This window comes from Vipera ursinii, assembly GCF_947247035.1.
Source record: "Vipera ursinii genome assembly, chromosome: 1".
Taxonomy (NCBI): Eukaryota; Metazoa; Chordata; class Lepidosauria; order Squamata; family Viperidae; genus Vipera; species Vipera ursinii.
The window spans coordinates 110,089,903-110,110,669 of record NC_139512.1 but is presented as its reverse complement, the minus strand read 5'-3'; the positions used below and the strand labels follow the sequence as shown (position 1 = coordinate 110,110,669).

At 39.7% G+C, this 20,767-nt stretch overlaps 2 protein-coding genes across 3 annotated transcripts in view; one reads left to right on the top strand and one right to left on the bottom strand.

The window, feature by feature from the left end:
- The window catches only part of HRAS (HRas proto-oncogene, GTPase), a 136,259-nt gene that overhangs the window by 30,664 nt on the left and 84,828 nt on the right, over positions 1-20,767 (bottom strand). The window contains exon 6 of one of the 2 annotated variants that reach the window (XM_083373959.1): positions 5,915-6,037. The exons of the other annotated variant lie outside the window; for it this stretch is intronic. The gene's annotated coding sequence lies outside the window, so the exon portion shown is untranslated. Of the gene's footprint in view, positions 1-5,914; positions 6,038-20,767 lie in introns of those variants that run through there. 2 annotated transcript variants of the gene reach the window in all.
- The window catches only part of LOC310632473 (uncharacterized protein), a 98,589-nt gene that overhangs the window by 71,450 nt on the left and 6,372 nt on the right, over positions 1-20,767 (top strand). The window contains exons 6-13 of the mRNA XM_083349693.1: positions 1,787-1,867; positions 4,445-4,552; positions 11,992-12,101; positions 12,893-12,941; positions 14,826-14,946; positions 15,637-15,731; positions 18,618-18,683; positions 19,199-19,298. Coding sequence (XP_083205819.1) covers positions 1,787-1,867; positions 4,445-4,552; positions 11,992-12,101; positions 12,893-12,941; positions 14,826-14,946; positions 15,637-15,731; positions 18,618-18,683; positions 19,199-19,298 — 730 coding nt within the window. The remainder of the gene's footprint in view (positions 1-1,786; positions 1,868-4,444; positions 4,553-11,991; positions 12,102-12,892; positions 12,942-14,825; positions 14,947-15,636; positions 15,732-18,617; positions 18,684-19,198; positions 19,299-20,767) is intronic.

The window sequence follows — 20,767 nt, the reverse complement described above, 5'->3', positions numbered from 1 at the left end:
CGAGCCAGACATCCTAGAATGTGAAGCGAAGTGGGCCTTAATAAAACTGAGCAACAACAAAGCTAGTGGAGGCGACAGTATTCCAGCTGAGCTATTCAAAATCTTAAACGACGCAGTAAAAGTGCTACACTCAATTTGCCAGCAAATTTGGAAAACTCAACAGTGGCCACAGGATTGGAAAAGATCAGTTTACATTCCAATTCCAAAGAAAGGCAGTGCCAAAGAATGTTCATACTATCGCACCATTGCACTCATTTCTCATGCTAGTAAAGTTATGCTTAAAATCCTACAATCTAGATTCCAGCAGTATGTGGATCGAGAACTACCAGAAGTACAGGCAGGATTTCAAAGAGGCAGAGGAACTAGAGATCAAATTGCCAACATACGCTGGATCATGGAGAAAGTAGGGAGTTCCAGAAAAACATCTACTTCTGCTTCATTGACTATGCTAAAGCCTTTGATTGTGTGGATCATAACAAACTGTGGCAAGTTCTTAAAGAGATGGGAGTACCAGACCACCTTATTTGTCTCTTGAGAAACCTATATGCGGGTCAAGAAGCAACAGTGAGAACTGGACACAGAACCACTGATTGGTTCAAAATTGGGAAAAGAGTCCGACAAGGCTGTATACTGTCGTCCTGCCTATTTAATTTATATGCAGAGCACATCATGAGAAAGGCAGGGCTAGATGAATCTAAAGCTGGAATTAAGATTGCCAGGAGAAATATCAACAACCTAAGATATGCAGATGATACCACTCTAATGGCAGAAAGTGAAGAACTAAAGAGCCTCTTGTTGCGGGTGAAGAAGGAGAGTGCAAAAGTTGGCTTGAAACTTAACATTAAGAAAACCAAGATCATGGCATCCGGCCCTCTCAATTCCTGGCAAATAGATGGGGAAGAAATGGAGGTAGTGACAGATTTTATTTTCCTGGGCTCCAAGATCACTGCAGATGGGGACTACAGCCAAGAAATTAAAAGACGCTGTTCTGTACCAGCCTGCTACTGGCCCTGCAGAAAAGGCAGGGACAACCCCTTTACAAACGGCAAGAGGCTGGAATTAAGCCTGCCAAATTTATTAACATAAAACAGAGCAAACAAGACACCAACCATGAAACAGGAGCTATGAAACAGGAACTAATCAAGCGGTTGCCTTCAGCAAACCAGCCCTCCCACGCATTCCCCTTTTATACAGTTCAGGGCGTGGCTTCTCTCTGCCTCCTTCCGAGGTGCCCCATTGCCTTCCTCTGTTTACTCCTGATTGACTGCCTCCTGCGTCGGGTGTCCTTAAACAGAGCCAGCTGTGGGTCATCTTCATCCACGCTGTCGGGCTCACACAGCTGGGTCTCCGTCGTGACCAGGTGGGAGGGGCCTGGCTGAGGGCTCTCATCAGCAAGATCTTCAACCCCCTCAGCAAGCTCTTCAACACCCCCCTCCTCCTCTGAGTCGTCCGACCCAACTGCCGAACCCACAGGCTGACCCTGAATCACAACAGACGCTTGCTCCTGGGGTGGAAAGCAATGGCAAATCTAGACAGCACACTAAAAAGCAGAGACATCACCCTGTCAACAAAAGTGTGTATAGTCAATGAATAATATAAAGTAAATTGTTACTTTTTTTAGAGCAGAGAATAAATGAAACGGAATAATTCCTTAATGTCCAGTATAAAACTACTGTTTATTTATCTTGTAAAAACCATATCACTCCATAGTCTATTGACCTGGATATTATATTTTCATCTTTCTTTCCTTCCTAAATTCTCCTTCATTTTTAAAACTCTTTTATAGCAAAAAGTTCAGGAGATAGAAAGAGTGGACAAATGGCTGAAGATGTTAAGAAAGTGGGGAAAATACAGAAACAGTGAAAAGGTAAAACAGTGACACATTTTAATAATATTACATTTTTTTGCTTGTCCCTTTATTTCAAGGAATATTGAGCGTTCTTGTTGAACAACATCTAGCACTACTAATGAAAAGGATGGTGCAGCACTTTCATTTACTCTCTGTGGACAGATCTTGAAGAAATACATGGGAAAACAAAATTAAAACTAGAGTTACTTGTACCAAAATCTTATGAATGAAATAAGCAGGTGCACAACAGAAATCTCAGCTAATAGAAATCCATATTGAAGAATCAGAACAGGACATTTTAGTTAAAATCTGAACTGTATTTAAGATCTTTCTTTCAAGAAATGTAGGACACAGAAATGAATTAGATTAAAATAAAAATAAGCCAACCCTATTGTAATGATGGGGAAAGAATAAATGCAATTTCACATATTACACATTGAGAATTATCTCCAAGTTGTAGATATTTTGTTCTGTTTTGCCTGAATCATCTGAACATTCAAATCTAATGGTACAGGTGGAGAGGTGGGAAAGACAATCATTACAAGAGAAACAATTGTTCTACTATTGAGTGAAACTAAATATCAGAGAGGTTACTTTTTCTATAATAGAGAAGTGCCAGCTTTTTTTGGCTAGGGGGAACATTAGGAAAAGTTCATTTATGCTTCAGTTACTGTATTTGAGTAGCAGTATAGTACAAAATCTAGCCTGGGATGCTTAAGTTTTTTCTTCTTTTTCTTTTTGTGATCACAATTTCTTATATTCCCAGGCATGCAGTGGACATCTAATTAAGAGAGCACACATAAAAAGAGAGATGTATGCATTATATAGTACTCTCTCTCCCTCCCCCCACACTCTCTCTGTGTGTATGTGTGTGTATTCTACCATTTCAATTAATTTTATGATGTAATTATATTTAAAATATTTGTTGTAAATGTCCATCCAAGAAAACATCCTAGTGTGCAGAAAGAAGTGATTGAATTAATTTTTTCTGAACTTGTTCCAGTTTATTAAACTCCTTGGAAAGCTGACAATTTGATCAATGAGTTTATGAGCTTATTCACTGCTCTTTGGCTATATTTTGCCTGTTCTATTCCTTGCTCAGGCCAACCTCATTCTTCTGCCTTCAGCATTCAATATATCAAAGTCAGATAACCACATCTGTAGAAAATTTGATTCCTCATTGTTTGTAGATGGACAAACAAGATAAGGAATTTTAACTTTCAATTCTACATTATTTTCATTGTCCCTCCTCCCTATAGCACTGAAATGTTAGTGAATAACTCAAAAGCTAATCCAGCTTTTCCAGTTTAGAATAATATTTTATATATTATTTTGTAATTTTGCTAATGGGAATTGGACTCTCCTCTGTTTTACAGCATTTTCTTCAAGTGCCAGAGACATTGCAGACAAGGTGCAGACAAAGTCTGCAGATGAGCTTTAGACATTTTAATGCCTGAATCAGAAAATAAAATGATCTTATTGTATTACTGTAACTGTAAAACAAGAAAAATATAAAATACTGACCAGTATATTTTGAAAAAGAAAAAAAATAGAACAGTGAAAACAAACAGTGGTAATATATGATATATATAATATATGATCTGATATGTGTGTGTGTGTATGTATACACACACACTTTTGAGAGCGAGCATCAGAATTTCACTTTTTTTAATGTGTGCCAGTGTGTTCACAGAAAAAAGTGACAATAAAGTTATCCTACTTTAAATGTAAGAAAACAACCAAAAATATTTTATTAATGACTCGGTAGTTAAAACAATTGACCCTTGCCCATAGAAAATATGCATCCAGCTGTTCAATAGTTAATGCATGGCAACCTATAAGTGTCCTTTTTGTATAACTGTGCACAGGTGAATCAGTCCATTTCCAGGCTATGCATGTTTGCATTTGCTCCCTCACAAAATAAATTTTAAAAATTATCAGATTTAAAACCTTATAAATCTTCAAATAGGGAGATGTGGATCAACTTGGTTTATATTTCAGTTCATAAAGAGAAAATTCTTTAATTATCCCAAGAACAAACGGCTGCCTAGGACAGATGAATGATGAAACAACCTTGAATTTTATATGCTAATTCTAAGAAGTGAAGTTAGGATCTTAGCCATTGGTTTAAATGACAAATTTCTCTTTGAAAGTGAATGAGATAAATATTTATGTTCAGTCTTGGGATTGGGGGAGTCAGTGATGCATCAGCAGGTGCTTTCATATTGTATCAACACCAACTAAAACATGCTTACTAAAACATTTTTGCCAATGACTCATCAAGATGTACTTTTGTGACAAATTATACACAAATGTCATTCATTAAATGTAAATAAGCATACATATTGCCTGAAACTCCCATCTTTTGGACAGGATTTCTACCCAAACTTTGAGTCATCTGATAACCTACTCAGAATATTTTAAGTGAAAATGTCTATTAATCTGTGCTTTAAATGTTAAGACAGAGTTTTTCTTTTCTATGCATAATATGTTAATCATGCTGGCTTGCATCTGCCAAAGGAAATTCAGAAGAAAATAGTTTTTGGTTAGCTCTTGATAATTGGACCATGATCACACTTTTTTTTGTATTTATAGATGTTTCGCAGAGTTTATAAAGGGATCCCCCTCCAAGTACGAGGTCAAGTCTGGTCACTGTTACTGGATATTGAAAAGATTAAGATGGAGAATGAAGGGAAGTATGAGGTAAAATATCTTATAATCCATGATAGCGGTATAAAGTACACCAAATAAATAACCAGCCTCATGCACATACGATAAATATGAATATAAACACAAGTCTCTAACCCAGTATTGTTTTTCCCTGCACCCCAATATTAGGGGGAAAGTGTTTTTAGCCATAAATGTCCCCGCAAAGTATTTGTGATTATGTTGCTGCCTCATGGAAAAAATTATTAATGCCCTTTAACTTTTGAGCATTGTGTTCCACATTCCCAGTCCTGTTCACAGTGCATGCAGTGGCTCATGTGGTTAGGACACTGGGTTGGAGGTTAGCAAGCCCATGTTCAAGACCTGAATGCAAGTGCTGCTGTGTAGCAGGTGAACTCCCATTATTTGCTCCAGTTCCTCACAGGGACATAGAAGGAGCCCTGCCAGGTGTCCACTGGGCAACAGTGATGTCACCAGCTAATCCTTTCAACCTGGAAGCACCTTAAAGAAACGGTGTCTCTGATGTGAACGGGACGGAGATTCCTGTTCACCTAAAAGCAGCATGTTTCTTGAAGAGGAGCTCAGTCACCTCTGGGCAGCCATGAACAAATCCAGGGCTTACTAAAACTAGATAAAGAAGAGACTTTGCCCCAAAGGCTTTCTGTGGAATCAATGGTGGCCTTAGAAGTGAGTTCACAATTAGCAAAAAAATAAAATTATGATCTTGTGAAAAAGCTGTTAGATTTCCCAAATGCCCAGCCTCGGGCATTTGAATTGGTGGAATCCAGAATTTCAAGTTTCTAGTATGGAAATGTTGTAAAGAATGGAAGTAGCTCTTTGTGCTCAATAGGCAAAACTATCCAAGTTAAGTGCTCAGAGATGAATTCCTGGGCTAGGATGATGTCGGATGTCCTTCCACCCCAGAAGTTAAGATTTAGCATGTTTTACTTCTACAAAGAAAGAAGCAGCTGGGGACTTTTATGCATTCATTTCAGTAATCCATATGCTGCTGATGCTGGAGATTATATCTCTGAAAACTACTGCAGTCTAAAAGGATTTTAGATCAAAGGATGGGGAGGAAAGGGAAATGTTGCAGCTACATTCTAGTTGATAAATGAATTCTTCTATTAAGCTCTTAACCCAAATACCTTCCCATCCCCCACATACAGATAAGTTTGGGTAAGTAATTTAACATGTTGAAAAGTTTTGCAATGCAGAACAATATCATGCTGGAACAGAGTGCCACAGCCATAGTTCAGATAGTCCAAGGACAAATCAGCCAGGTTCTTGCTGGGTCAAGTGGGGCCAGGCAGCAAATCCTCTGGGTGAGAAGTTCTCCAGCAGTGTGATAAGTGTGTCTGGGCAGTATGATGCATGTCCTTCACAGTGTTGTTGGTTGTCAGCAATACTTGGTAGATTCCCATTAAGTGAGGTGTCAGGTAATCCTTTCTCTGGTATTCACAGATGAGGACTTAGTAGGCTTCAGAGATGAATTGGAAGGCTGGAATGTCAATTTCACTTCTGTTGAAGTAGATTGAAGTCACTTAATGAGTACTTAGACTAGTGAGGTCTCCCTTAACATTTAGTTGATTAGGCGATTTGCGTCCTACATTGACCAGCTTAACACAATTTCAAAGGGACAGAAGCCATGCTTCCTGCTCGGAATGGTTCTGATTCCCATTAGAGCATGTGGGAAAACCTTTGGCCATTAAAGCTTATTGACAGCAGTAACCAAGACTATTTGTAAAGCACTAGGTAATAAATTGTAAGTCTACACCCCTTTTCAGCCAGAGAATTACATTTGTGACTGCATGAGCCCGCATGACACAATCTAATGAGAAATTGAAGCACTGTCTAAGGATGAACTCAATGAACTATTTGCTACAGTGGTGAAATTTTGATGACCAGTAGATAACCTCAGCATTAAAAAAAATCCTCCTTTGTCTGGACGCTTAGAGACATATTCCTCTTAACTCTGCTTGTCAATGTTTATAAGCATTTACATTGAGGGGGAAAAACCCTGTCCATTTCAATTTCACATGTCAGACAGTAGAAACATTTTTGCTACATGTAGCTTTTAGAAGCATTAGATCAATGTCTGCCCTTTCAGGATTTCTCTGCAGAGACAGACCTTTGATTGCCCATCATCCATCAATGAACACGTGTCTCCCCAAAGAAGCTTTGCTCCACTTCCTAATCAGTTGGTATTGCTACTCTAGGTTTCTGCTTGGAATATCAAATACTTTGACGAGCAGTCCTTTTGCAAATCCTGTGGAACTGTTAAAACCCAGCCATGGTAGAAATGCCCACACCACCAAAAGGTTTTGTTATGAAAGCAGGCAGATCAAGGTTGCAAGAGGATTGTTCAGCTTTCCCGTCTGTTGGAATATATTTGAGCATGGCTGCTTTCTTTGTTAATTAAAAGTAACAAGAGCCCTTCCTTCAAAAGTCACCATTTGCAGGTCTGTACTTGAAAAAAGTAAAGCATTTCTTTACGAAAACAAAGTCAGCTCAAAAAATAAATTAAAATAGACCTGTCATCAATATTACTTAAACATGTCTATGGGTATCTGGAATAGAATCTAAAGTTTTAAGAGCTTGTGTTTTTCACAAGCCTTCAGGAGCCACTTACAAATCTGCTTGAGTAGGTACACCAGCACAGATAACAGGATTCACAATGGAATTGATTTTAAAAGCTACGCTTAATGAGATTGCATTATTTATTGATTGGTGTCTTTAATAAATACACATGACCAGTTTTCAAGGTTGCCATCTTTCCAAAATGCCTTTCAATTATAAAGTATACAGTTCCACCTCAATACAAACAGTTAACTTTAAACAACAAAGGAATAGAATATGAGCAAAGGCAGTATATATAATAAATGTTTTCATCTAAAAGCCAAGTAAATTAATTCATTTAAAAAATCTCAGTAATTTTGGCATGGCCTAGAGCAGGGGTGTCAAACTGCCGACCCGCGGGCCGGATGCGTCGTGCGGAAGCCACGCCCACCCTATTGCCAGCAATGACAAAACCGTCCCAATATGTTGCACGACGTCATGCGACATCGCGAGCTTGACATGTCTGTTCTAGAGTTTAAGGGTTAAACATTTACACCTTTAAAAGTCTTTAAGATTTAACTTTAAAAGTCAAAAACAGTTATTTGAATTGGGTTCAGAAACACAACTGATTCATTTTTAACACAAGTGATGTTGTAATAGGATTTGGCTGGCTAAAAAAGTGGCTGCTGAAGATTCTTAATCAAAGACAGCCTCCTGTAAGTGTCATATTAGTCCAGCTTGGACACATTTCCCTGAATTGGGTCAGAGCTGCTATGCCAATTGAAGTGGTACAAAGACATGATCCTTCAGTGGAGTGGCAATTTCATCATATTATGCAACCGTACATTATTTTTAATATTTATTTTGCTATTAAAAACAAAGGTAATTCTCATGCCCTTAATATTCATGCTAACCAAGTTTTGAAGGATGACACACCAACATTGATAGGGCTCGCAACTTGGGCGTCCTCCTTGACTCCCGGCTCAATTTTGAAGACCATATAGGAGCCGTGTCCAGGGGGGCTTTTGCCCAGGTTCGCCTGGTGCGCCAGTTGCGACCCTACCTGGACTGAGATGCCCTACGCACAGTCACTCATGTGCTCGTAACCTCCCGTTTAGACTACTGCAACGCTCTCTACATGGGGCTGCCCTTGAGGACCACTCGGAGGCTTCAGCTGGTGCAGAATGCGGTCGCGCGAGTTGTGATGGGGTTTCCCGATACTCCCATGTAACACCTCTACTCCGCGAGCTGCATTGGCTTCCGGTTGCCCTCCGGGTGAGATTCAAGGTGCTGTTGATGACCTATAAAGCCCTAAATGACTTGGGTCCGGGATATCTGAGGGAACACCTGCTGCCAGCATCAAGTTCCCTTCGTCCTGTGCGCTCCCACAGGGAGGGTCTTCTCAGGGTGCCGGCGGTAAAAGATTGCCGGCGGGTAACACCCAGGGGAAGGGCCTTCTCAGTGGGTGTGCCTTCCCTCTGGAACCAGCTGCCCGTGGAGCTTAGGACTGCTCCCGACCTCTGTTCATTCCGCCAGGACCTGAAGACCTGGCTCTTCGAGCTCTCTGGCCCAGGCTGAGAATTTTAATTTTAATTTTAATTGGTGTTTTTTTTACTTTTTTCCAGGGACTGTTGTAATTATTTTAATTGTTTTTAACTTTTGTATTTCTTGTTTTAAATTACCCTGTAAACTGTCCTGAGTCCTTTGGGAAAGGGCGGTATATAAATCCAATTAAATTAAATTAAATTAAATTGTAAAATTAAATAAATGACTTGATTCATTGTAAAACCTATTCAGCATGGTGTGACAAGTTAAAGGAAGTGGGATAGGTAAAACCAAATAGTGACATAGATTAAGAACCTGTTTCTCCCTATTTATCTTGGCTATTGCAACCTCCTTACAGGATGTTACTATTTGGCCATGTCTCATAACAAGTGATCAGAATAAATAGAATTTACAAGCTGTTGAACTAAGCTTCAGAGGAATCTGCAATAACTAAAGGACTTTTAGAATAATAAACTGTAGATGAACACAAATCCTGAGAATCAGCTATTCATAATCCTTCCTATCTTTTTTGCCACTTGATATTTATACAGAATAAAGTTGGAGTTAGAGAAATCTGTTTATGGGAGCATAGGCGTTCTGTGAAATCAGTGAGCATTTCTGCATTTTATTACCCATTTCTTTTCACTTGGCAACCCTACCTGTAAGGAAGGCAGTACTCAGGTGGTCCTCTGCTTAACAACCACAATCAAGCCCAAAATTTCCATTGCTAAGTGAGGCAGTTGTTAAGTGAGTTGCACTCCATTTTACCGCCCTTGCCACAGTTGTTAAGTGAATCTTTGCAGCTGTTAAGTGAATTGCACAGTTGTTAAGCAAATCTGGCTTCCCCAATGGACTTTACTTGTCAGAAGCTGGCTGGGGAGGTTACAAATGGTGATCCCAATGAACCTAGAGGCAGTGCAGCCGTCATAAATATCCAGTTGCCAAGCGCCCAAATTTTGATCATGTGACCATGGGTTGTTGTAATGGTCGTATGTGTGAAAACTGGTCATAAATCGTATTTTTTCCGGTGCTGTTGTAACTTCGAAAGGTCACTAAATGAATAGTTGTAAGCCAAGGACTGCCTGTACAGTTTTTCTAACCAGAGTATCTGCTTGGTATTTCCAGCAGTGAAATTTCTTTTTTAAATCTTTTTTAAATGGCCACAGATCTCTGGCCTTATTACTTTGTATATGTATATATTAATCATTTGTGTGTTTTGCATGTGTATAAATGTTTTTAAATCATGCCTGCCACCTAGGGCAAGAGAACTCTCAATCCAATTATCTATCTATAAATCAAAATTGGGTTAACCAACTTACAAACAAAAAAGGTCATGCCAGTAAATTTTTTGCTGGATTGTAAAATTGACTTCATTGCATCTAAAACTTATTTTATCTACAGGGAGTGCAGAATTATTAGGCAAGTTGTATTTTTGAGGATTAATTTTATTATTGAACAACAACCATGTTCTCAATGAACCCAAAAAACTCATTAATATCAAAGCTGAATATTTTTGGAAGTAGTTTTTAGTTTGTTTTTAGTTATAGCTATTTTAGGGGGATATCTGTGTGTGCAGGTGACTATTACTGTGCATAATTATTAGGCAACTTAACAAAAAACAAATATATACCCATTTCAATTATTTATTTTTACCAGTGAAACCAATATAACATCTCAACATTCACAAATATACATTTCTGACATTCAAAAACATAACAAAAACAAATCAGTGACCAATATAGCCACCTTTCTTTGCAAGGACACTCAAAAGCCTGCCATCCATGGATTCTGTCAGTGTTTTGATCTGTTCACCATCAACATTGCGTGCAGCAGCAACCACAGCCTCCCAGACACTGTTCAGAGAGGTGTACTGTTTTCCCTCCTTGTAAATCTCACATTTGATGATGGACCACAGGTTCTCAATGGGGTTCAGATCAGGTGAACAAGGAGGCCATGTCATTAGATTTCCTTCTTTTATACCCTTTCTTGCCAGCCACGCTGTGGAGTACTTGGACGCGTGTGATGGAGCATTGTCCTGCATGAAAATCATGTTTTTCTTGAAGGATGCAGACTTCTTCCTGTACCACTGCTTGAAGAAGGTGTCTTCCAGAAACTGGCAGTAGGACTGGGAGTTGAGCTTGACTCCATCCTCAACCCGAAAAGGCCCCACAAGCTCATCTTTGATGATACCAGCCCAAACCGGTACTCCACCTCCACCTTGCTGGCGTCTGAGTCGGACTGGAGCTCTCTGCCCTTTACCAATCCAGCCACGGGCCCATCCATCTGGCCCATCAAGACTCACTCTCATTTCATCAGTCCATAAAACCTTAGAAAATTCAGTCTTGAGATATTTCTTGGCCCAGTCTTGACGTTTCAGCTTGTGTGTCTTGTTCAGTGGTGGTCGTCTTTCAGCCTTTCTTACCTTGGCCATGTCTCTGAGTATTGCACACCTTGTGCTTTTGGGCACTCCAGTGATGTTGCAGCTCTGAAATATGGCCAAACTGGTGGCAAGTGGCATCTTGGCAGCTGCACGCTTGACTTTTCTCAGTTCATGGGCAGTTATTTTGCGCCTTTGTTTCTCCACACGCTTCTTGCGACCCTGTTGACTATTTTGAATGAAACGCTTGATTGTTCGATGATCACGCTTCAGAAGCTTTGCAATTTTAAGAGTGCTGCATCCCTCTGCAAGATATCTCACTATTTTTGACTTTTCTGGGCCTGTCAAGTCCTTCTTTTGACCCATTTTGCCAAAGGAAAGGAAGTTGCCTAATAATTATGCACACCTGATACAGGGTGTTGATGTCATTAGACCACACCCCTTCTCATTACAGAGATGCACATCACCTAATATGCTTAATTGGTAGTAGGCTTTCGAGCCTATACAGCTTGGAGTAAGACAACATGCATAAAGAGGATGATGTGGTCAAAATACTCATTTGCCTAATAATTCTGCACTCCCTGTATAGCTTTTGACAATTGAACAGTAAAGAACTTCCTTCCTTCCTTCCTTCCTTTTATATAGCCACACACTTGGCATACAATGCAAGTTGACATACATAACCACTAACAATCATTAGAAAAATAACCCAATGACTAATAATCATAATGTCGAAAACCACAGGAAGACATGAAGTGTTGGATTTAAAAAAAGAGAGAAGTTTTTGTCTTTTTGGGACCACACAATCTGACTGTGGGAGGCTGAGTCTTGTAGCATCAGATTGTTGTGGTTTTGGAGAATGAAGATCTTCCATGCAGGCAAATACATAGATTTTGGAAAGTTGGTCCAGAAGCAATCTAGCCCAAGGTCCAGAAAAGTTTTTCCACTTTTGATTTTAAAGTTCTAATACTATAATTCATCCTCATTTGCCCAGAAAATGAAAGAACAAGCCAGAAGCTTCTCATCAGAAATCAAACAAATAGATCTGGATGTCAATCGCACTTTTAGAAACCACATCATGTTTCGGGACCGTTATGGAGTAAAGTAAGTGTCTTATATGTAGATCTCATTTGTTTATCTCTCATTTAATAATTATTTTATCTGTGATTGTTTCTGTTTGCTTTTCCTATCAGCTACGAATACTTGTTGAATTATATGAGGGAAGAACACGGAGCAGAATTTCCCAGTTAAATTCCATCAGTTGTGTAGGACTAAAGCTCCTTTCATCCCCAACCAGTGGGGCTGTTTTTTTAGTTCATTACACTGGAAGTAAACTATATATGGGAAGGCTGAATTAAAATATAATGACCAGATATCAACAGAGCTGATAGTGTTATTGTGTAGTAGTGGTAATGAAAAAATTAAGTGCAAGATTACAAGTTTAGGAAAAGAGCTTAGGCAAACAAATGTAGAAAATAAAATGTTGGTTTAGCTCAGTTAACCTTTTGTGGCTGGTGAAACTTCTATCTGTGAAACAGAGAATTGTCTCGGTCAGTTTGGCATATTAATTTCCTAATTTCATCAGAGGATGGAAGGCAGAAACTGGCAGATCACATCATCCTCTTTATGGTGTCTGGAGTTAACTTACGATAACGCAGAAGTCCTTCTCTTTGTTGATAGACTCTTAAGAGCACTGGGAGCTATGTCTGATGAATGTGACTATCAGTTGAGCAGGAAACTGCTCCTGATTTTACTTATTTGCTCTATAATTGCAAGATATTTCTGAAACACTTTTAGCAGAGGACATCTTGGCTGGTTTATAAAGGTACCGAAAAGCTAATGTTGAGACACCATCTTATTATACTTGGTTGTTTGTTTGTTTGTTTTTAATATAGACAACAAGCTTTGTTCCATGTCCTGTCAGCCTACTCTGTTTACAACACGGTAAGAAATTGAATATTAAAAGAATCTAACATGTTTTTTTTATTTGACAATACAGATTTTGACAATATTGATTAGATTAAGATGGCAAAGCAGACTTTCAGAATGGCATTAAGCACATTAAATATATATATATATAAAAGAATCTATCTAAACTCAATATACATTTTTATAAAGGATTTTTAAAAATGTTATATTGCCATCCTTGTTCCAATGGCTGTGTAGATATAATCCATGGTGCCTGGGCTAAAAAAATAAGAAAAAGAATCATTTTCAGTTTAGGGTCCTTCCTGAAGAAAAGATCTCTACAAAATGCAATCATTTGTACAACCTCCGTTTGTTTATTTTTGCAAAGAGTTGTGACTTGAGTCAGATGAGGATGTTGGTTAAATTCTTTGAGTGGTCTTTCTTAACTTTGTTCAGTGGTAACCTCATGGTGCAGGACACCAATTTGTTATAGTCCCTTAACTTATTTCCATCAAAAATTACAATGTCCTTAAATTATATCCAGGAATTAATTAAATTAAATTAATGGAATTAATTAATTCTATTAATTCAGGTGAGCCAAGAATCAGGAAATGCATTTTTTAATGTTTTTACTTAGATGGTGTTTCTTCCTTTACAAGAATTTAAAGTGGGGTGTTGTTGTTGTTTTTTAGCTTTTTCCTTATTTTGTGTTGCCGTGCAATGTCATGTTACATAATTTCAGTTCATGAAAATGTGAGAAGTGACAACAGTTCTTTTTATGTCCTAGGGCTAATTTTATATCACAGACTCCCCTAGGATCTAAAAATAGCATTGTTTTCCTCACGTAGCTGTCGAAATGTTTACAAAATATTTCAGATTGAATTTCTACATCAAGAATGAGTACTTTCACACTTAGCCTCCCAGATCCCCTGAATCCCAACTGGCTCTACTCCCTTGCTGAAAAGTGATACATCCAGATGCTTTCCTGCAACCTTTTCCCGACATTTTGAAGAAGTGTCTCCCCAAAGTTATCCTACTTTTCATCCAATGAAACAGGGAGGAGGCGCCTACATCTGAGGGTTACAAAAGCTCTCCAGGCCTTTGAACATGTTTGTCTTCCCAAAAGGAGTATTTTAAAGCAGGGCCTCCTAGGATTCACCCCTTTGTTATCTTGCCGGCAGTGACGGTGAGGGAAGACATGAGCCAGCTACTCTTTAACCCTCCTAAGCAAGGGCTGAAATGGTTCTTTCCATATAACCTCAGTAGATTCAGATTTTAGGAAAGACAACATCCTTCTGACACTATGCAGGCCCCCCCCCATGGGACTGGAGGAACAGTGTTTCCTTTGACCACTCTTTTACCGTATATATTTGGTTCTAACTACGCTTTTAAAAAGGGCTTTGGATTGAAAATAATGTGATAATGTTATTTGGAATTCTTTGAGCCTCCCAGAGAATTTGAGGGACCTCTTAAAGTAGCACTCATTGTTATTAAAGAGAAAGGCAAAGAGGAGCTGCTTGAACATTGACAAGCTGCTGGACAGGAAACGCTTCTCGGTTGAAGAGCTCTAACTCAAAAGTGGAAGTGGAGAAATTTCTGCGTTACCCATTGCACTGAATGGTTTAAATGGAATCTTCCTAGCAACTTTGGTACTGATGCGCACACACACACATCTTACAAGAATGTGTAAGTGCGTCAACACACCATCGATTGAGATAAACCAAGACTGCAGAGGCCACACCCGTTGTCCATGAGTGAACTTTGCCATCAAAGTGAACTCTTCCGTTGAGTCAACAAATCGTGCTTTTATCTGGAAAAAAAATGAGGGTTATGCTGTGAACTTAGGGAAAAGTTTCATTTTATGCTTGTATGTGCAATACCCTCTACCCTGTAAATTGCTCATCTTGTGTAATCATCCAGGAAGTGAGTTACTGCCAGGGCATGAGTCAGATTGCAGCTATCTTGTTGATGTATTTGAATGAAGAGGATGCCTTTTGGGCCTTGGCACAATTGCTTACCAACCAGCGGCATGCAATGCATGGTAAGGTTTTAGTGGCAAACACCTTCATTTATTCACTTGTTTCCTTATTGTGTGATGTTTCTGTATTTGGGTTCAGTCTGGCTGAAAGTCTAGATTCTTCCTTTTCATGTGCTTCTCGTAGTCTTCTTCTTCTTCTTCATGTCTGCATTTATTACTGCTGAATTTAAGCATAGTGTACCAGTAAGCTCTTCTTGGCGTCAGTTAACCTTTGAACTTTTATGCTGTTTTACAACTTCATAACTGTAGTTGTAGTTCTAGTTGGAGGCTGTGTTTAAAATATGAACCGCCAGAATGGGGATAGGGATTCTGATGGACACGAAACACATTTTGCTCTACACATCCGACAAACTTTGAGAGTGGTTCCTAAGTTTGCCCGATGGAGTGAAAAGTTATTTATTATGCATTAGGTAAGATCCTTAACAGGTTTCCATACAATCAAGTTAGGTAAAGTTGCTTTGGCTGTCTATATACAGAGGACATCTATATACACAGATCTGTGTACACATAAATTCCTGATCTTGTCCAAATGCAAAACTCTGGAATGAATAGGTAGGAAATACAAAAATGCATTTTCACAAACACATTAATGCTCCTTGGAAGTCTTAGGAAATTCAAGTTCTTATTATGCAATGACATAAGATGCTCTGCTGTATTTGTTGTTAGTACTTTTGTTTCTTTTTTTTTGCAAAGGCTTTTTCATTCCTGGATTTCCAAAGTTGCAAAGATTCCAAGCTCACCATGAAGCAATCCTAAACAAGCTTTTCCCAAAGTTGAAGAAACACCTGGTAATGATTTTCTTTTGTCAAGGAACAGCAGCAATATCAGGATGTGTTGGTTTCTGCTCAAGACATTTTTTGAAACATGTTTTGTTTGTTTACCATGTATTACTTCTTCTTTTTTAGAGTGTTCATTGCACCAAATACCAGAAAAGGTGTCATCTCTAAATATATTATTAGAAATATATCTGTAGCAGCAGAAATAAATCTGTAGCATGAAACTCATACGCACTTCTCCCAGGAGCCTCTTGCTCACTTTCCTATCTTGGTATACTACTCAATAGTTACACTTGCCATCAACTGTGTGCTCATTAATCCTGTGCATGAGACAGACAGGGATCTCCTAGCCCAGGGATAGGTCAACCTTGGCCCTTTTATGACTCATCCACAAGTCATAAAAGAGCCAAGGTTGCCTACCCCTGTCCTAGCCCCTTTGCCTTGTGGCAAATAGAGGTAGTCCTCAAGTTACGAGTGTAATGGAGCCTGCCCATTCCATTTGTAACTCGAAAACTTGTGGGAGTGAATCTCGTACCTCGACCAAGATCACTCCCTGCTCATTAGGATGCACGCAGCTCGTTAAGTGCACATGAGATATCTCAGGGTGAGGAAGGCCATAGGGGGCCTACTGATGGAACAGGTCTCCAAGGTCTCCCCGAATCACTAAGATACCTCATGCTTCGCCCTCCCTTCCTGCCACGCCAGACTCACCTTGAAAACATCTGCCTCCTCTCTGCTGCGGTTGTTGCTGCCACCTGGATCTGAGGCTGAGGGACACTTCCATGTGCCTCCAGAGGCTGAATCCAGGTGCCAGAGACCTTTTCCAGGCTGCTGCTGCCCAGATCTGAGGCCGAGGATGCTTCCACGGCCCTCCAGAGCCCCAATTTGGGTGTCGGAAGCCTTTTTCAGGCCTCTGCCGCCTGAATCTGGCCTCTGGAGGCACGCAAAAGCATCCCCCGGCCTCAGACCCAGGTGGCAGCAGCCTGGAAAAAGCCTCAGGCACTCTGATCCAGCCTCCGGAAGCATCCCCCAGCTTCGGTTCCATTCTCTGTTGCAGAGAACAACGGCCTAAAGTACCATGAGATCACATGAGATCAGTAGTGTGAGATCTCACTCCACCGATCTCGCATGATCTTGCATTACTTTAGGCCTCCCTTCTCTGCGAATACACCGAAGGCCTGGAACAGCCAAGAAAGCAAAGGATCTCGATCTTCGCAGGGTGAGTTTTGAAGGCCTGGTGCCTAGGGAGACCCGGGCTAGGGTGGGGAGGGAGGGAATAACCAGGGTGAATAATAATAATAATAATAATAATAATAATAATAATAATAATAATAATAATAATAATAATAATAATAATAATAATATAATTTTATTTGTATACCGCCCTTCTCCCGAAGGACTCAGGGCGGTGAACAGGGCAATACATGTTAAAAAACAAGAATACAAAAATTAAAAGAGATTAAACAAGTTGCCCAGAAACTATAACAATAAGTTAAAATACATTAAACAGCAATAAAACCCAAACCCATCACCCATCAGGCCAGGCCGGCTTGTTCGAACAAGTAGGTCTTTAGATCGCGCCGGAAGGAGCGAAGGTCGGGTGCCATCCGGAGCTCAACCAGAAGATGGTTCCATAAATCCGGCACGCCCACAGAGAACACCCTCCCCCTGGGGGCCACCAGTCGACATTCTTTGAACGGTGGCACCCTGAGGAGGCCCTCTCTGTGGGAGTGCACTGGGCAGAGGGAAGTTGATGCCGGCCGCAGGTGCTCCCTAAGGTATTCCGGACCCATACCATGTAGGGCTTTGTAGGTCATTACCAGCACCTTGAATCTCACCCGGAAGACAACTGGGAGCCAATGCAGCTCGCGGAGCAGGGGTGTAACATGGGAGTATCGGGAAACTCCCAACACAACTCTCGCAGCTGCATTCTGCACCAGTTGGAGCCTCCGAGTGGTCCTCAAGGGCAGCCCCATGTAGAGAGCGTTGCAGTAGTCTAAACGAGAGGTCACGAGCGCATGAGTGACCATGCGCAAGGCATCCCGGTCTAGATAGGGCCGCAACTGGCGCACTAGGCGAACCTGGGCGAAGGCCCCCCTAGTCACAGTTACTATATAGTCTTCTAAAGAAAGCTGTGAATCTAGGAGGACTCCCAAATTGCGAGCCCCATCTACGGGGGGTAATATGTTGCAATGCCACAGCGGTCGCTCATAAGGGTGAACGACTGCCGTGGTGCAGCAACATTCGTAATTTCGGGACTTGCTCGTAAGCACTAGGGGGCGGTTATTGTGTAACTTCGAACATTCACTAAAGGAACACTCGTAACTGAGGGATTACCTGTAGTATGAAGAAACATAGGGAAAATACATTCTGTGGCATCACCTCCTAGTCCTTGTAGCTGAGTTGTATTTCCAGGGATAGCAGTTTCTCTCTCCCCCCCCTCCCCCCAAATCTCTTTCAGAAGGTAGACCAAAATGAGAAGTCAGTTTTTTTAAAAATAATTTTAAAAAATCAATGTCCTTTAAATAGTACGTGCAAAACACTCAGTGACAAAGGATAAAATATACACACTGCTACAGTTACAAAGACATCTTGAAGGAACCCTAAAGTAACAAAAGAATGAATGATAATACGCCCACAACAATAATATTGAAGAAAAGAAGGAAAAGGAACTATAGTAGCTATCTACTGCGAAAATAGATATGGAAGAGAATTAGAATGAGTAACCAGTGAGTAACTTGCATGATAGTTAGTTTAATTTAGGAAAGAAAATCATAGTTATCTATGAGGAGATGATCTTGAGAGCCTGAAAGCATGTGATCTCTAATTTGCTTGTCTTACGAGATTTTCTTTTTAATTTGGTCTGTCTCTGTCTCTTCTTCCCTCCTTCCTTCTTAGGATAAGGAGCAGATGTTGACAGGAATTTATACAACTAAGTGGTTCTTACAGTGCTTCATTGACCGGGTATGGTATTGGGGGAGCAAGCATTTCAGATGCTTCCTCCAATGTCATTTACATTGTGTCTTTCTGCTTGTAATTATTTTCATTTGATGTAGAATTATAATCTCATGTTCTAAATGTTTTTATGTTATTACTGAGATGGAAGAAACTACATGCATTACTGAGGTTAAAATTAAGGGGAAAAGGAACTAAGGGAAAAATCCATGTAATGTTAATGTAAAATTAATTCAGTCTGTTAATTTATTATTAAATCTAGTCTAATTTCTGACTGATAAACAGTTCCATGTTATATGGGATTTCTGATTGGTCTGATTTGATTTTTAAGATTATAACCTCCAGATGGAAACTATTTATATTCACCTTCCCTTGTTGAATTGTTATAAAAATATGTCACAACATGAACTTGAATCTTAGTCTTGAGTTTAGCTTGAAAACATTTTGATGAGACCTGCTGCTCTACAATGGGGTTTGCATATTGCCAATATGTCACATCTTTTCTTTTTTAACATTATACACAGACTCCATTTACACTAACCCTGAGGCTGTGGGATATTTACATCCTGGAAGGCGAGCGGGTTTTAACAGCTATGGCATATACCATTCTCAAATTGCATAAAAGTAAGAAGTTGGTTTGATTATTCAATGTTTTTTAAAAAAACATTTATAGAAGGAGAAGCATTTTTTTAAAGACAAGGCTCTGCAGATATGCTCAGAAAGTTGTGCTTTCATTGTTCCAAATACAGCATGGCAATTTGCCTGCATGACAACTATTCATCTACTCATGCGGGTCCTTGCTGTTACACTGAAATTTCAGCAAAACTAGAATTGTTCTGGGGGTAGTGTATTTCTGCTTCTCTCAGGATTTCTTAACTTAAGTTTTTTAAAAAGATAACTTTTGAATTGTACTGAATATTGTGGCTTTACCTGTAAGAAATGGTTGTGCTGTGTTCCTATGAGCAGTGCCTATGAGCGTCCCTACAAATTCATCTCTTGTACAGTGGCAGAAGCTGCCATGCCTCTGCCTTCATGTTGGAAGTCTCTGAATTTTCATACTGAAATTTGGAATCCAGTTTAGTCTAGACTAGTGTTCCTCAACCGTGGCTACTTGAAGATGTAGGGACTTTGACTCCCGGAATTCCTCAGTCAGCTGTGCTATGCTGGCTGGGGAATTCTGGGAGTTCAAGTCCACTCATCTTCAAGGAGCCACAGTTGAAAAACACTAGACTAGACAATCAATAAAGATTACCAGATGGTCTCCACAAACGAGTGCAGTACACAAAACACAAACTTCAAAAAAAAGTCTGCCTTAAGATTCATGCTCTTATTATTCCCATAGGTCAGTGTCAAGTTTGTATGGAAAACCAAATCTTCCTGAGAGGAGTTATGAAATAGAGGTTCAGCTTAAGGTGGCCTCTTTTTGGTTTATCAGGTGGGGATTTGGGGGCCTGGAGAGGCTAGAAAAGGGACAAGTATGGTGGATAGGCCTTTCTGACAAATTCCAGAGGAAGAAGCCATCTTAATCTGATATTACAAAACACAAACAGTGAGTCTCATGGCATCTTAAACATTTGCTGTTTAAGTTTAGAATGGCAGCATTCTGTATCTAAGGGACAGGCAAAACTCTGTTGGCATTGCAAGTATGCTCACCTCTCCCTCTCAATATCTTTTATTGCAGCTCGAAAACCTCTTGAGACAGACATAATTTATGCTGGTATCTTGCAAAATGAAAAAAAATACATGTGTGGTAATACCCTCTCAAGAAAACATAGAACTCCCAAACCAGAAATACAAATCCTGTCTACTTGTGCAACCCACCTATTCGCTATAGCCTCAGCTACCTTTTTTTTAAAACAAAAACAAAAAAAACACAAATGTGTGATTCCTGCCCCTAGAAAGTTGCATATAACAGACCAGAAACCAGCCTATGGTCTTGTAAAAATAGATTAGAAAATTCCAGAAGTGAGAAATAGGCCATTAGCCCAAGGATGCTTGGACCTTGTGAAATATAATGTGATCATGGTTTATATGTAAACCATATATATATATATATATATATATATATATATATATATATATATATATATATA